At 39.8% G+C, this 14,880-nt stretch overlaps 1 protein-coding gene across 2 annotated transcripts; it reads right to left on the bottom strand.

The window, feature by feature from the left end:
- Positions 1–4,519: 4,519 nt before the first annotated feature.
- Positions 4,520–14,529, bottom strand: LOC145416800 (transmembrane protein 126). Of its 2 annotated transcripts, XM_080285726.1 has the most exons (7): positions 14,489–14,529; positions 12,343–12,490; positions 11,647–11,818; positions 10,959–11,087; positions 8,884–9,006; positions 7,482–7,626; positions 4,520–4,917 (listed from the first exon to the last, which is right to left on the bottom strand). In XM_080285726.1, the coding sequence occupies exons 2-6, from the start codon at positions 12,468–12,470 to the stop codon at positions 7,498–7,500; spliced, it is 681 nt and encodes a 226-aa protein (XP_080141852.1). In that variant the 5' UTR covers positions 12,471–12,490; positions 14,489–14,529; the 3' UTR covers positions 4,520–4,917; positions 7,482–7,497. The 2 variants fall into 2 exon arrangements, with proteins under 2 accessions (XP_080141852.1, XP_080141851.1); XM_080285725.1 differs by having other exon boundaries at positions 4,520–7,626.
- Positions 14,530–14,880: the final 351 nt, after the last annotated feature.

The raw sequence follows: 14,880 nt of genomic DNA, 5'->3' as shown, positions 1-14,880 counted from the left end.
ATATATATATATATATATATATATATATATATATATATATATATATATATATAACATATATATATATATATATATATATATATATATATATATATATATATATATATCTTTGTGTGTGTGTGTGTATATATATCTATCTACCTATCTATCTATTGCCAGACGCCTCAATCCCGTTTGGGGTGGCCACAAACAAATCGCCTCCAAGTTGCCCTGTCCCCCGCCATTTCACTCCCCTGCTCCCAACTCACACCCCCCTCTCTCATATACCTCTCCACCCCATCTCTCCATCTCATCCTCGGCCTCCCCCTCCCTCTTTCCCCCTCCACCTCACTCACATACACTCTCTTCGTCAGTCTTTGACCCTCCATCCTCTCCACATGGCCAAACCATATATAAATATATATAGGGCCTTCATTAACCCCTTCACTACAAAAGACCACCCTAAATACACCAGTCCTATATGACACAGCTCCAGGATATACTCAATATGGATGATGGGCGTTAGCACCAAAGTGGTGACATGTAGTGGTGTATGGTATGTAGGAGGACTACTAGGCCTTGGAAGCAGACTGTGAAGCCTAGGCCCAGAGTCGGACACATAAAAAACAAACAAATAAATAAATAATAATAAATAAAATAAACAGGATGAGTCTACACCAAAGGTTCCAACTCCTCATTATTCAGATACGCTCATCTGTTATGCTTTTATCACAGGCCTACTGGGTATGCAAGACTGTATTATAGAAGACAAAAAGTCACCTAAGTAATGAGATATGGCATCCACAGTATGCTAAGGAGAGCTGGCAGAAACGGTGAACCCAGAACCTTGGGAAATAATAGACTTCACCCTTGGCACAGGCCTATCATCTCCATAAAGTAACAGAACTAAGGATGGTTTGGCTCCTGAGATGTAGAATTCAAACTGCTATGCATAAGGAATCCAGATGAAAATTGAAAATAAATGTGTTTTATGTTTACTGTTGACCTACTCTGTAAAACTGCACAACAGGTGGTTTGCATAATGAAAAACACACCGATAAACTGTGATGCAAAGGCACAGGAATGGAATGAAATCTAGAACCAATAAAACTGGTATGCTTTGCCTTCACCACAAGTCTGCACAGAAATGGAAACAATATGGTGGCCTGGTTAATAAGATATACTGTGGTGTTGTATCCCAAAATTTGAAAATCAATAGACCTTGCACTTCCCTGAAGTCTGTAGTATGTGTACACAAAGTTGCAAAACAAAAGAAGGCCAAGCCAGAAAAACATGACATCAACAATATGTGATGCTTTCTGGAGGATGGGGTGGGGTAAGAATAACCAAAAACCTTAATAACTGTTTGGCATCAAGGGACAGATCCAGGAATATTGTTGCCCATACCTCTTTCCAGGGAAATACGGGTTCAGCCCATCTTACTGCTTAGTAAGCTACCATGAGTAACATTTGTCAGCCAAGGACAGTCTGTATCATACACATGTGGTTGACATAAACATAAAAGTCAGTAAAAGGTGCAATTTGTATATGCAAAGGACTGAATACTAATCTCGGTATAATGGAGAAAAAAAAAAAAAAAAAAAAAAAAAAAAAAGAAGAGGAATAGCCCTGAGAGCATGTCTGACACCCCTGGATCCATCCATGGCTTCACTTGTACCATCAACCTTTTACACATGCCAAGTTCCATAACAGATTTATTATATCACCCTTCACTGACCTGTAGGCAACTAAGGCATGCTGTCTTTGGATAACACTATTGCTGCTGTAGTCCCTGGCTCATCCACACATGACTCTGGTGGACTGCAGGTTAAAGCTTCCCCTCTCCTGCAGTCCACCTTCTTCCTGTTGGGGGATAGAGAAGGGGTTGCATGATGTTTGTTTAACAGAACAGCAGAGCCACTCATTAATACAGTGCTGGATGCACCGCATGCAGGCAGCCCTCTCTAGCACCTCCTTTACCCGTATACTACAATGACACACTACCTTTGGGTAACATTAACTGACTAAAATTATTTACTACTTACAATACCGCAAACGAGTTTGATGAGGAATTTGGAAGGAATTTGAGTGTAAAGTGGAGGGACTGTAAGAAAATGTTCTGGAGAGAAGTGAAAAGAGTAAGACAGGGTGGAAGTGAAGTTAGCAGGGGAGTGAAAGATAAAAATGGTAGATTACTAGTGGAGAAGGGAGAAAAAGTGAGCAGATGGAGAGAACACTTTAAGGAATTGTTGAACGTAGAGGATGGAAGTAATGCGAGTATAAGTGGCTGGGGAATGACTGGGAGAACTAGGGAGGTGAGAAGACAGGAAGAAATCAGTAGGATAGAAGTTGTGGAAGCAATGAAGAAAGTTAAATTGGGGAAAGCCCCAGGAATTGATGGAGTGTGTGGTGAAATGCTGAAGCATGGGGGAGAGATAGTAGTAGAATGGATGTGGAAGATGTGCAGATTGGCCTGGGAGGAAGGTAGAGTCCCGGAGGATTGGAAGTCAGGTATAATTATTCCCTTGTACAAAGGAAAAGGGGAAAAAGAAGTGTGTGGTAATCATAGGGGCATTTGTCTTCTTAGTATAATAGGAAAAGTGTATGGTAGGATACTTATAGACAGAGTTAGAGAAAGAACAGAGAAATTAGTTGGAGAAGAACAGGGAGGCTTTAGGAAGGGAAGAGGTTGTGTAGATCAGATATTCATTCTTAGATCTTTAGTGGAAAAGTTTCTAGAGAAGGGAAAGAAGTTGTATGCGGCTTTCATGGATTTGGAGAAAGCATATGACAGGGTGGATAGACAAGGATTGTGGAAAGTGTTAAGAATATATGGAGTAGATGGGAAGTTGTTGAATGCTGTGAAGAGTATGTACGATGGTGCGAAGGCTGCAGTGCGTGTGGATGGTGAACTAAGTGAATTTTTCTCTTTGAAAGTTGGTTTGAAACAGGGATGTGTCATGTCTCCATGGTTGTTCAATCTGTACATGGATGGGGTAATAAAAGAGGTACAAGGTAGGGTAGTGGATGTTGGAGTGGCCCTGGTGAGAGAGGATAGTGTTTGGAAACTCCCTGTACTGTTGTTTGCAGATGATACTGTGTTGTTGAGTGAAGACGAAGGGGAGCTGCAAGGCTTGGTGGATGAGTTTGGGAGAGTGTGTAAGAAACGGAACCTAAAGGTGAATGTAGGGAAGAGTAAAGTGATGGTCTTTGAGAGAGGTGAAGTCAGTGAATGTACAGCGAGGTTGGATGGTGAGGAATTGGAAAATGTGAGTACGTTTAAGTATTTGGGTATTGTGATGAGTAAGGATGGAGGTTTGGAGGGTGAAGTGCTTGAAAGGGTACAGCAGGGAAGAAAGGTTGCTGGTTCCTTGAAAGCAGTGATAAGAAACAGGGAAGTGAGCATGGAAGTAAAAAAGTTACTACATGACAGTATTGTGATACCAACTCTAACGTACGGAAGTGAAGCTTGGACATTGTTGGAAGGACACAAGTCAAGAGTGAGAGCAGTGGAAATGAGTTATTTAAGAGGAGCCTGTGGAGTCACGTGGAGAGACAGGCTGACGAATGAGGATATAAAGGAGCGTTGTGGTGTGGATGTGGATGTGATAGGAAGCATTGTGAGGAACACACTGAGGTGGTTTGGCCATGTGGAGAGGATGGAGGGTGAAAGACTGACGAAGAGAGTGTATATGAGTAAGGTGGAGGGTGGAAGAGGGAGGGGGAGACCGAGGATGAGATGGAGGGATGGGGTGGAGAGGTATATGAGAGAGGGGGGTGTGAGTTGGGAGCAGGGCAGTGAAATGGCGGGGGACAGGGCGACTTGGAGGCGATTTGTTTGTGGCCACCCCAAACGGGATTGAGGCGTCTGGCAATAGATAGATAGATAGATAGATAGTTTGTGTAACACTGATGACATTATACAAAATGCCAAATCATGGAATCAAGTCATCACTTTTTCCCTTATTCACTTCCTACTTTGGTCTGTTTTCACCTGACATGCCTGGGCCTCTCCCACAACTATAACGTCAAGTTGTGGTTGTATGACCTTCAACAAGCCTTAGTTATGAGGTAGGAGCAAGTGTCCTTGGTTACTAGTCATGTAGACTCTTCACTCTGACTTTAACAAATTTAGCTAAGAAAAAATTAATTCAGTTTGATCTAAAGGGTTAAATGAATATATACAAAGGATGTTTTTTTCTTCATAATGTTAGAGTCAGTTCACTTTTACTGGACCACTCCTACCCCTTGAATACAACATTGTGGTTGCATGAAATGCAATGAGTCTTAGTCATGTAGCAGGAATGAGTATCCTTGGCTACTAGTAAAATCAATCTTCAATCTGCCTACTCCTAACCGCCACCTGACCTGAAAAGGGTTTGGGATCTTCGTCATGTACAGATTAACCCCTGGGGTCCAATATAATTTTTAGTTTATTCTTGCTACTTACAATTTTATTCAACTAAGGAAGGGCCTCTCGTATCATAGGTAAAATGGTAATTTGTCAAGGTGTTATAAATATAGTGAAAATAAGAGTACAAACATCCCTTGGTTTATTTACAATAAATTACATTTATACGATCCATCACTATTTCTATTACCTACCAATGTATAGTTAGCATAAAAGTCTTGTTGCATCTCCTGCTTTTCTCTCCGTGGGCTTAGACAATCTCTGTCTGGTGAATCTGCAGCAACAGACACTGATGACTTTAACTGGCCACAGATCACTGTGACTACTGTAACTTATGCAGAAGACCCCCCCACACTGATTTTCAAATTTCATGGACAAAGAAGGACGACAGGCAACAAGACTTCTTATGCGGACTGTACAGATACACACAAATGCATTACAAACAATGTATTCCAGGACTTCTTTCTTACTCTTGCTTGGAACTGCCAGTTAATACCAGTATTTTCTGGATCGTAACAAGCAATTATCTGAAAATGAGGTTATAAGTTACTGTACTGTATTTCACATCCCTGCCCTTCACAATGAGCTATGCAGACCCCAACATAATACAACTATGCACGATGTGATAACTTGGGAGAAAGATGGATTTTCTCTTATATCATAGTCAACTATACCAAGAGGTCAAGTACAGCTTTTTGTCAGAATATTCATCGTCATTTACTCATAATTAACTCCATCATGGTTGAAACAACTCTTACTGTACCCCAACTACTATGATGCTAGATGGTTTTATTCAGCTGAGTAAGTCACAGGAGCCTGAGTATCACCTTTCACCCTCTCTTGATTGCTTGTGTTAACTCTAGTATTTTATATATATATTAACATGAGGTTTCAGCAAAAAAACAGCAATTATCACTACCACAACTACCATCACTACCACTACAGTACTATACCAATCATCACTACCACTACTTGTCTGACATTAATCTGTGTATGTGGTGACAGTGGCTATGTTTTCAAATCACTATATAGCACAAACTCATCTGTACCTATAATCTTTTTTCTGCAGCCAACAAAGCTACAGGCCCCTTCAAACCATCCTTCAACTTTTCAATAAAACTATGATTCCATAAATATTTAAAACTATACACTACCTTCTCATCACACGCATTAACTGTCTTCACATCCTTTCATCACCACGTACAAAGCGATGTCATTACGTTCTGAGACAGACTTTATACCTTGTACTGAATTATAATGCAAAACTCTTCAACATGATTTCTCATGATAGGTACCCTTGTGGCCTGATGCGATGCAAAATGAATAGAATTATTTTACAGTATGTGGTGGGACACTTACCATTCACTGACCTGATACGGTGCTACCCTCAGGTGACTACACTGACAAGCTATACAGTTACTTGTATCCCAGGAAACCAATTGCTATGTTGGATACTAATCATAAATGGTCTAGTAAAGGCAGTCTAACCATATGTGACCCATAAGGGTTTGCATCTGAGGAAGGGTCGGGGTGTAATGCTTGCATTATGCCACTCAGGGATGAGCAACTGATCACTCTTGCCTAACGTGTCTGAACTAAGTACCTTAGCCCTTGGCTACAATGACGAGAAGATACGCAAGCCAAAATGAACGTACAGTAACAAGGATATCGCGCATATTGTATGCAAGTGAATCCTTGAACAGCTTAATATTATGTTGTCTGGTGCAAATATCAGACATTTTTTAAAGTGTACTCACTCTCATCTTAAATGTCAGGACCAACTTGCATAGCCCCAGGCTCCTACACTCTTCATGAGGCAACACAGGATTGGATGATGGATGGATGGAAAAGTACTGTATAAACACAAAGTCTGAACACCGAGAGTCATAAACACAAATTTAAATATCAACAAAACTGCAACAGCAGTAACATCATCATCACCAACATGGCTTCATACAACTTCTTTCTGCTTCTTCAGTTAAACTGACCAACATATAGCTTAAAATATCTAACAATATCCTTACAAATTATGCAATACAGGAGTAATATGCTGTCATACTGCACACATCACTTGAGAAAGGTACCTTTAGAAAGCTGGTAAACATTACTAGTACATCATCTTTCTAAGCAAACTTCCACTTGTCCATATGGTGTTCGGTATGGATATTTATAGATGAAGCCTTTAAATACTTTAGAGTCATCAGCAAGAGGAGAAACGAACCCTCAGGAACAAAAACTGAACCTACTATTCCACTGCATTTACTTCACACTTTGGGCAAGTCAATCACTTTCCAACTTGATGCATCCTATCAAACAGAATTACCTATGGGCAGAGACAGTGAAACAAACATACTAAGCCTCTCTCAACTCAGGAGTATGTGCCACTAGAAGAAAGGGAACTCTGTCTTTAGCCATACAATCCTCTGTTCCCCTTTTGTGCCATAAGATGTAGGGAACTCTGTCCCTAACCATACAATCCTCTGTCCCTCTTCTGTGCCATAAGAGGCATAAGACTTTTCATAATCCATCTGCTAGGTCGTTGGGTAATCAGTCACCAAATCCCTTTGCAAATATAGAGGGGAAAGCTTTCAAACCTCTCACTCTTTTTTTTTATTGTCTCTGGTAACATGTAGGGAATACTGTACATGGAAGCTATTCTCATTTTACCTCTAAGGGTATCAAAAGACTGTAAAAACAGCAAAAAAATTATATATATATTACCTTTAATTTTTTTTATCATCCATTCTCAGAACATAAAGACCTCATCTCAAACCTTGGTGGTGCAGCTCAAAAATACACAATGCAGTACTGTACTGTACAATATTTCTATCACATTAACTTAACCCAGAACTTCATTCTTTTGCAGCTTATTTCATGTGGCTCAGTGGTATAAGACAATACTGTATAGTACATTTACTGTACAGTTCTACATCCCTTGCACAGTACTTCATGACCAGTGTCGTGCTCTCGTGTTAATATCTTTTTACAACTCAGCAATAAAGCTGGAGCAATGTCAATTTCAGGCCAAGTTAAAGTGATAAGAGTATACCAACATACTACTTCCTACAGTAAAAATCCACAGCTTATTTACCAAAGCCTTTCCCTTCTCAGACATGCGGAGGCAGGGGAGACTCTTGTCGTCTCCTCTCTATCTCTTCCTCCATATAAGCCAACTTGGACATAACAGTGATCAGGTTGAGTGCCTCCCAGTGGGTCCATGCTGTGCCCACTATAATCTGGAAATATAAATAAATAAATAAATAAATAAATAAATATACAGCAATAATAATTACAGTAGTAGACACTGTTGCCCCAAGTTCATCTGAAATGTGAACCCAGCAGACTGCAGGCTGAAGCTGCCCTTTTCATGTAGTCCACCATCCTCCTTAATGGGCGATGAGCACGGAGTTGAAGCATCTTTGCATAACCTGGCAGTGAAGCCACCTAGTTATATCAGTGCCAGTGAATGATGGCAATCCTCACCATCAAAAAACAAAACAGCATCATCATTATCATCTTGATCCATTTTTTCCCCTCTACATATGGGGTGAGACTGGAGTACGAAGGATTGCTCCCACAGTGCACACTAGCTATAGTATTTTAACATTACGGCTATCCAACTTATCTTTCTTGCTCTCAGCGGCTGGGCTAAGTAGCCTAGCCCCAGACGCCAGTGCTCTTGATAAAAGGACTGGATGACAGATGGATGGATACAGTAGGAAGAATAATATATGAGTAAATTAACCATTGAATCCAGGTGATATATCTTTTAGTTTATTCTTGCTGCTACCAGACCATTTCATTGAACTCTGGAAAGGCATCTCATACAGACAGGGTTTTTTAAGGTTACGTCTAATTGCTCCAGTTCAAAAAGTCCAGCCTAATCTGAATAACACCATCAGTATGTGGAAGGAATAAGATGAAAAAGACATCTCTGGGTTCAGTGAGACAAGAGCCATGATACTGAAAGGGTTCAGTAAATACAGATGCACTAGCTTGCTTCAAGTTGCTGAACAAACATGATACTGAATATGTAACCAACCATTGAAACTGTACCACATCTGTTATGCTATTGAAGAAAAATGACAAACTCTAACAACAGAAACTGGCATCACATTCTAGCAGTGAATATACACGTTCAATAATATATATTAATTAGGCTACATTACTGAGCTGAAAGAATTTACCATACAGTACTGGTATACTATTATTAATCCCAAATTTACTTGCCATTACAGATACAGAACTCAAAATTTCCCAAGTTATAATAAATATAGCCCTGCAAGAAATGACTAGTCAGTTTGTTTTCATCTGAGGGAACTGGGCCACACTAACAACCTGCATACCATGCCATGATTGCATAAGATCTGATAAGCCTTGTTTATGAGGTAGGAATGAGTCTCCAATTCAACTACACTTGGCCATCAACTGAGCTGAAAATGGATTAGGGATCTTGATCAGGTTAGAGTAAATGCACTACAGGCATAACTCACCTGGAGACCAGCAAGTAGGTATAGTCTTGGTATAACGGGTTTGGTTAGTTTGTGGAACTCCTTAATCCACAACAAAGGCTTAGTGATGTCAGGGACAGGGTATGTGTAAAGACGTACAGCAAACTGAAAAGAATAACAGAACAGCTGTTTACAAAATATCTGGACATACATAGTATGTGTCATCATCATTCACAACCTATCAATCACAACTAATGCAATGGGAAGAATCTAGAAACAGGAAAAGGTTCCATAACAACAAGTACAACTATCAACACAGTGCCAGGCGTAACAGGCCAGGCTGTACAAGTTACTTATCAATCAAGCCTCCAAAATTCTTGTGCTGTATGTATGTATTGTACTTCATGATATTCCTCTCACAACATTTGGGGTGTAAAACCAAAACATAGCTCTACCAAAAAATAAATAAATAAATATATAAATAAATATCCATCCATCCATCATCCAATCCTACATTGCCCAATGAGGAGAGTAAGAGCCCAGGGCTAGGCAGTTGGTTCTGACATTTAAGATGATATAAATAAATAAAAAATAAAAATAACCCCTTCACCTTCAGTACACTGTTCATTTTATTCTGGTTAACAGCAGACAAGATGCACTTGGCCTGTCCAAAAACCATGAAATGATAAAGACAGTGGAAAGTTATATATATACCCCCCTGTAGTTTTTACATCATCGTCATCATCCAGACCTCCTTTCCCTCCCTAGGGCAGGGTGAGGAGTAGCAATGTCCAGACAGCCCAAGTTTGCCCAGTTCAATGGGCCACGCTTCCATTCACTCATCATTCAAGCCCCCGGAATCCTGGCTTTATCTGATACGCCAAAAACACTCACCTCGTTCTCTAGCTTCACATAAATGTATCCGATAGAGTCAATCCAGACACTTATGTTAAAAAGGGGTGCCAAATCCCTGATCATGCACTTCTTCTCATAACATTCATCCGGCCAGCTTGATCTCGTCAGTCCTCTAGCCTCACCTACTTCCATAGCTCTCTTCCTCACACACTCATCCACCATAACTCTCCACCTTCTCCTTGGCCTACCTAGTCTCCTCCCTTCTTCAAATTCGTTTATATATACCTTTTGCACCACTCTATTGTTATCCGTTCCCTTCACATGACCATACCATCTCAGTAAACTCTCTTCGATTCTGGTGTTCACAGACTTCCTCACTCCGCACCTTTCACGAATCACATTATTTCGTATCCTATCCACTCTCTGTACTCCACATACATTCCTCAGCAGTCCCATCTACACTACTCTCACTCTTGACTTTTCATTTTCATGCCACACCATTGTCTCACATCTATTTATTAAAGTTGACACTAACACTCCTTCATGCAAGCCTCGAGCAGCTGCAACACTCAAGCCTCTGTTTCTTATGAAGACCTTCATAGCACCAGCTACTTTCCTTCCTTGTGTCACTCTACTTTCCACTTCTTTTGCACATTTTCCTCTCTCTTCTATCACTATACCCAGGTATTTGAACTCTCTCACCATTTTCAGTCTCTCTCCGTTCACTGTAACATCACACTGAGATTCACCTTCTCTCTCAATAACCATTGCTTTACTCTTTTCTACGACACTCGCAGACATCTGCAAAACTCAGCACTACTCTACCTACTTCTTGTTCGGTATTTGCAAGTAGTACTGCATTATCAGCATACAACAAATTTGAGATATTCCATCCATCACCATTCATTACCAACACCATCCCTCTCTCCATTACTCTTGTTTTTATTTCTCTCATCATCCCATCCATATATATATATATATATATATATATATATATATATATATATATATATATATATATATATATATATATATATATACTGAATATATATATATATATATATATATATATATATATATATATATATATATATATTGAACAACCATGGGGACATCACAGAACCTTTTTGCAAGACCACACTGATCGTGAACCATTCACTTAGCTGCCCATTTACCCTTACACATGCCTCACTACCATCATAAAAACTCCTGACGGCACCTAGCTTTTACATACTACAGAAAAATAAAGACAAAGTACTTACCTGGAAGGCTGCAAATGGAGCCAGGACCAAGGGATACACAAATCCTGCAAAAAACTGCAGAGCTCCTCCTCGCATCTCTAGACACACTGGACACTTGTACTGTTGCAGCACCAAAGGCTTTACAACAAACTGGGGAGAAAATATACATTTTCATCAACTTGCATTACACAGCTACTTCACAACAATACACAGCCACCAAAACAATTATGCAATTTTCTCGTGTTCTAATCTAGCTTTAATTATATAAGTAGCTACCTACAATCTGGCATAGTAAAGGACTGACCACGAAAGGCAGAAACACTGTATATACAATGGCTGTTATGAAAGCCTTACTGGTGGCAATGGAACAGTAACTGGCAGTCTATTTTTTAATTTATTGTATACTTAACTCTAAAATCCAATGACAATTGACCTTTTTTCTTTGTACCTCCAGATGAGTTTATTTGCTCTGGGAATCATGTACAGCAGTGAAGGGGTTAATGAAAGCTAACCTCTCAAGATCTAATATCATCCATAAGCTGAACAAAATATTAAAAATAGCAAGAATACTCTACAAGAAACACATGTTAGGATCAAAGAGGGTTCACTGGAGAGAGAGAGAGAGAGAGAGAGAGAGAGAAAGAGAGAGAGAGAGAGAGAGAACATTAGAAGAAGCAACACATAACTAGGTCTAACTGTAAATATGTACAATTTGGTGCAGTAAAGGGCTGACTATGGAAGGCAGGACCACCACAGGTATGAGGGTGGTTATGAAGGCATGGTGACGTAGCTTAACAACCCGACGGTAGTAGGCATTGAGGTATGCTGCTGTACCGCTACTGAAGACCCCCACTGCAACTGGGTGGTGTTTTAGGGCAAACCTGAGAACAAGAGATGAAGTTATATTTCAAAAAGCAGCTGCTAGAAAAATGATTTGAGACAGTGAAATTAGACTGAGATTGTGAAAAAGAGTGGAGGATGTGAAGAAGCTGAGGTTAGGAGAGAGCTGGGCTCGTGAAACTGAGCTGCAGTTCTCAAAGAGCGGAAGTGAAAATTAATTAAGGTTATGGAAAAATTGTTGTATTATTTCTGTAAAAATAACTGAAGTTACCAAACAGTGCAGCAAAGTGGACCATATGACTGCACATAATAACATTACTTCTCATGTACAGCTGCTTCTCTGAAAATTTTTATTGATGCTGATGATTTAACACTAATTCTTCACTTTAGGTGGCTAACAGCTCACTATACGGTTGCTCAGAAGTCTAGAGTGTTTTTAGAACCTTTAGCTCATCAATAATGAACCAAAACAGTGTCTCACTTAAGCCACTTAACCTGATGATACCTTTATAATTTCTTCCTGTCATCTCCCAACTAGCTACTGTATAGTGATAATGATACCCACACATCAGATGCAGGTGTCCACTCATTAATGACAGTCATGGCCTCTTCCAGTGCCTGGAGCTCAGCACCCGGCAGCATCCCCCTTGTCGGATCTGCACTTGAGCTCGCATTCTGCGTATACACCCTCATCACTTGCTTGTCTCACCGATCTGGAGAACAGTGATAATTAAACTCATTATTGTGATCTAATGGGAAGTCACTCCTCAAAACAGTGCAAAATTTCAACCAATCATAGCTTTGATACTGTATTGTGCTCACAAGTCAGTCCGGATCACAAAGATGGCTAGGACCAAAGAATGCCCGGGTTTAGTCATGAATAGGTTAGGCCATCATGTTAAATTAATTTTGAATTATTTTGACTTACATTTCTATAGGAACACAGGAGATTCTTCTTTTTTAGATCAGGTGAAGGTGGGAATATTGAGAAAAAAAAAAAGTGATTTCCAATACACATGATGGTTAAAACTGTACAAAAATACATTTTAAAAAACAGTAAAAATATGTACAGCATCAGAAATTCTGTGATTATATGAAAGTATAATAAAAATTAACCATTACTGCTTTCACCAGAAGGAAAACCCCAAGCATTAAAGAGACTGGTTCGTCAATGATAGATGTACATATCTGCATTTACCTGGTTTGATGATTAAGATATCCTACAGAATAATCATCAAAAGTGATGAGCAGTTTCTCCATAGACAAACCACCTAGATTAGGCTATATAGATTTACCTAAGGTATTCTGTGCGATTAATTAAATTTTGCCACACATTCCTACCAGAATACATACTGTATATTACTGTATCCTAACCTAACCTAGCTTCTCTACAATGGGCTGATATGGCTGCCTGGGATGCACTTTCCAAAACTGTACAAACAAATATGAATATTCCACAATAATTAAAGTTGACTTGCCACAAGTTTATACAAATAATTGCTTGGAATATTACCGTAATTAATTCTTTTCCAAACGGGCACAGCCTTTCCATACTGTCTACTGAAATGAGTCTTTCACAGGTTACTTGTTATTTTCCCTGGATGCAACGGTTACTGGGCATTCTTATAAGCTTACCTCTGAAAGCTATAGATGATGATTTAGAATATGTAAATATTCTGCTGACGTCTACCAGTAGCTGGCCACATTTAATGTTCCTAACACATTTCTAAATTTGAAAGCTGGCTGTCAAATGCAAGTTAGGTTAAGCTGGATTAGGTTAGGTTTGGCTAAATCATTAAGTTTCCCACTGCTTTGACATGAGATACACTAATGCGTCCAGTCAGAACAATGGTTGGTAAACAATGTGGCCAGTCAAATAGATAGATGGTAAACACTGCCAAGGGCATCGGCCTCATTAAATACCCAAAAATAGGTATATATATTTTTATTTTTTCCAATCACTTCCTGCAGTCACAATTCACAGTCAACTGTGTTGCATCTGTACTAAAATTACCTCGAGATCGTGAGTTTGTTGTAACATTAGAGGAATCGCCACGCCAGTCTGGTTCGTTCGTTCGTTCGTTCGTTGCCAGACGCCATGTATCCCACATGGGGTGGCCAAGGGCTTAGAGTTAATTGTTTTACAGGGAGGGGCACTAATCCTCCACCAACCCCACTTGACACGTAGGGATGCCAACAGCATCTGGTGTTCCCAGGCGGTCACCCATCCAAGTACTAACCAGACCCAACGTTGCCTGTCTGGTAACGTTACCAATTATTACACATTATAATGAGGATTTATTGGGCTTGCCTAAGACAGTGAATTCGGCTGAGTCAGACAGGAGCACTGAATGGAGATTATTTGGGTATGGAGGCACCAAGAACACAGGTGTAATTATAGAGCACCAATAATACAAAACACGGTGCACCATCACACAGCATGCAAAACTGGAATACATGAAAATTAAGAGTTGGAGCCACTGGCCTACATGGGCCCCGTCCAGAAGATAAGCATTTTCAGTGAGACAAAGTTTGAAATACCCTACGCTGGTCCACAGAATTTTTCATCTAACATTGGCTATCCACGAAAGCATCGGGAACAAGACTACCCAACAACATATCACTTTCTTATAACCACCATGATATAGGTTCTTAAGATGCCACACAACCACTAAGACAATTACTATCACCTGCTAAAACACGATAAATACCTGCAGGGTGTTTGAGATCTACCATAGAAGGAAAGACTTCGCAGTACCAAGTACGGTATGTAATTTGAAACATCACGGCTACAACACTCAAAACAGAAGGTATAACTTTAGAAGTAACCAACGTTACCAATTTTCATTATATTACGTCCCTGAACTATTCTAACTAAGACTTACCCTTTAAACCTAGTTTCAGTTGGGGGAGCAAATTTTGTAGGGATAGTCATATAGTGGCTTAGGTTAGGCTGTCGCTCAGTAACGGATGAATGTTGCGCCATATTGGCTGGTGCAGGCGTGTGCATTTGGTCTATGTCAGGCTCTAGATCAAGCCTAGGTTAGGTTAGGTTAGGTTAGTTTGGGTTAGTTTAATGCAAAATAGTGTATTTTTAATTAAT

The sequence above is a fragment of the Coenobita brevimanus genome, chromosome 107, assembly GCF_032717465.1.
Source record: "Coenobita brevimanus isolate Jiangsu-jjx chromosome 107, ASM3271746v2, whole genome shotgun sequence".
Taxonomy (NCBI): Eukaryota; Metazoa; Arthropoda; class Malacostraca; order Decapoda; family Coenobitidae; genus Coenobita; species Coenobita brevimanus.
The sequence above is the reverse complement of the archived record's forward strand: the minus strand, read 5'-3'. Positions and strand labels throughout refer to the sequence as shown.

What these genes read in the sequence shown, in the direction of transcription:
- LOC145416800 (XM_080285725.1), bottom strand. Translation starts at nt 12,470, where the DNA reads ATGAGGGTGTATACGCAGAATGCGAGCTCAAGTGCAGATCCGACAAGG. An exon ending in TGGACACCTGCATCTGATGT is followed by an intron (nt 11,819 to 12,342) that starts GTGGGTATCATT and finishes TCTTGTTCTCAG; the next exon opens with GTTTGCCCTAAAACACCACC. An exon ending in GCCCTTTACTGCACCAAATT is followed by an intron (nt 11,088 to 11,646) that starts GTACATATTTAC and finishes TTTTCTCCCCAG; the next exon opens with TTTGTTGTAAAGCCTTTGGT.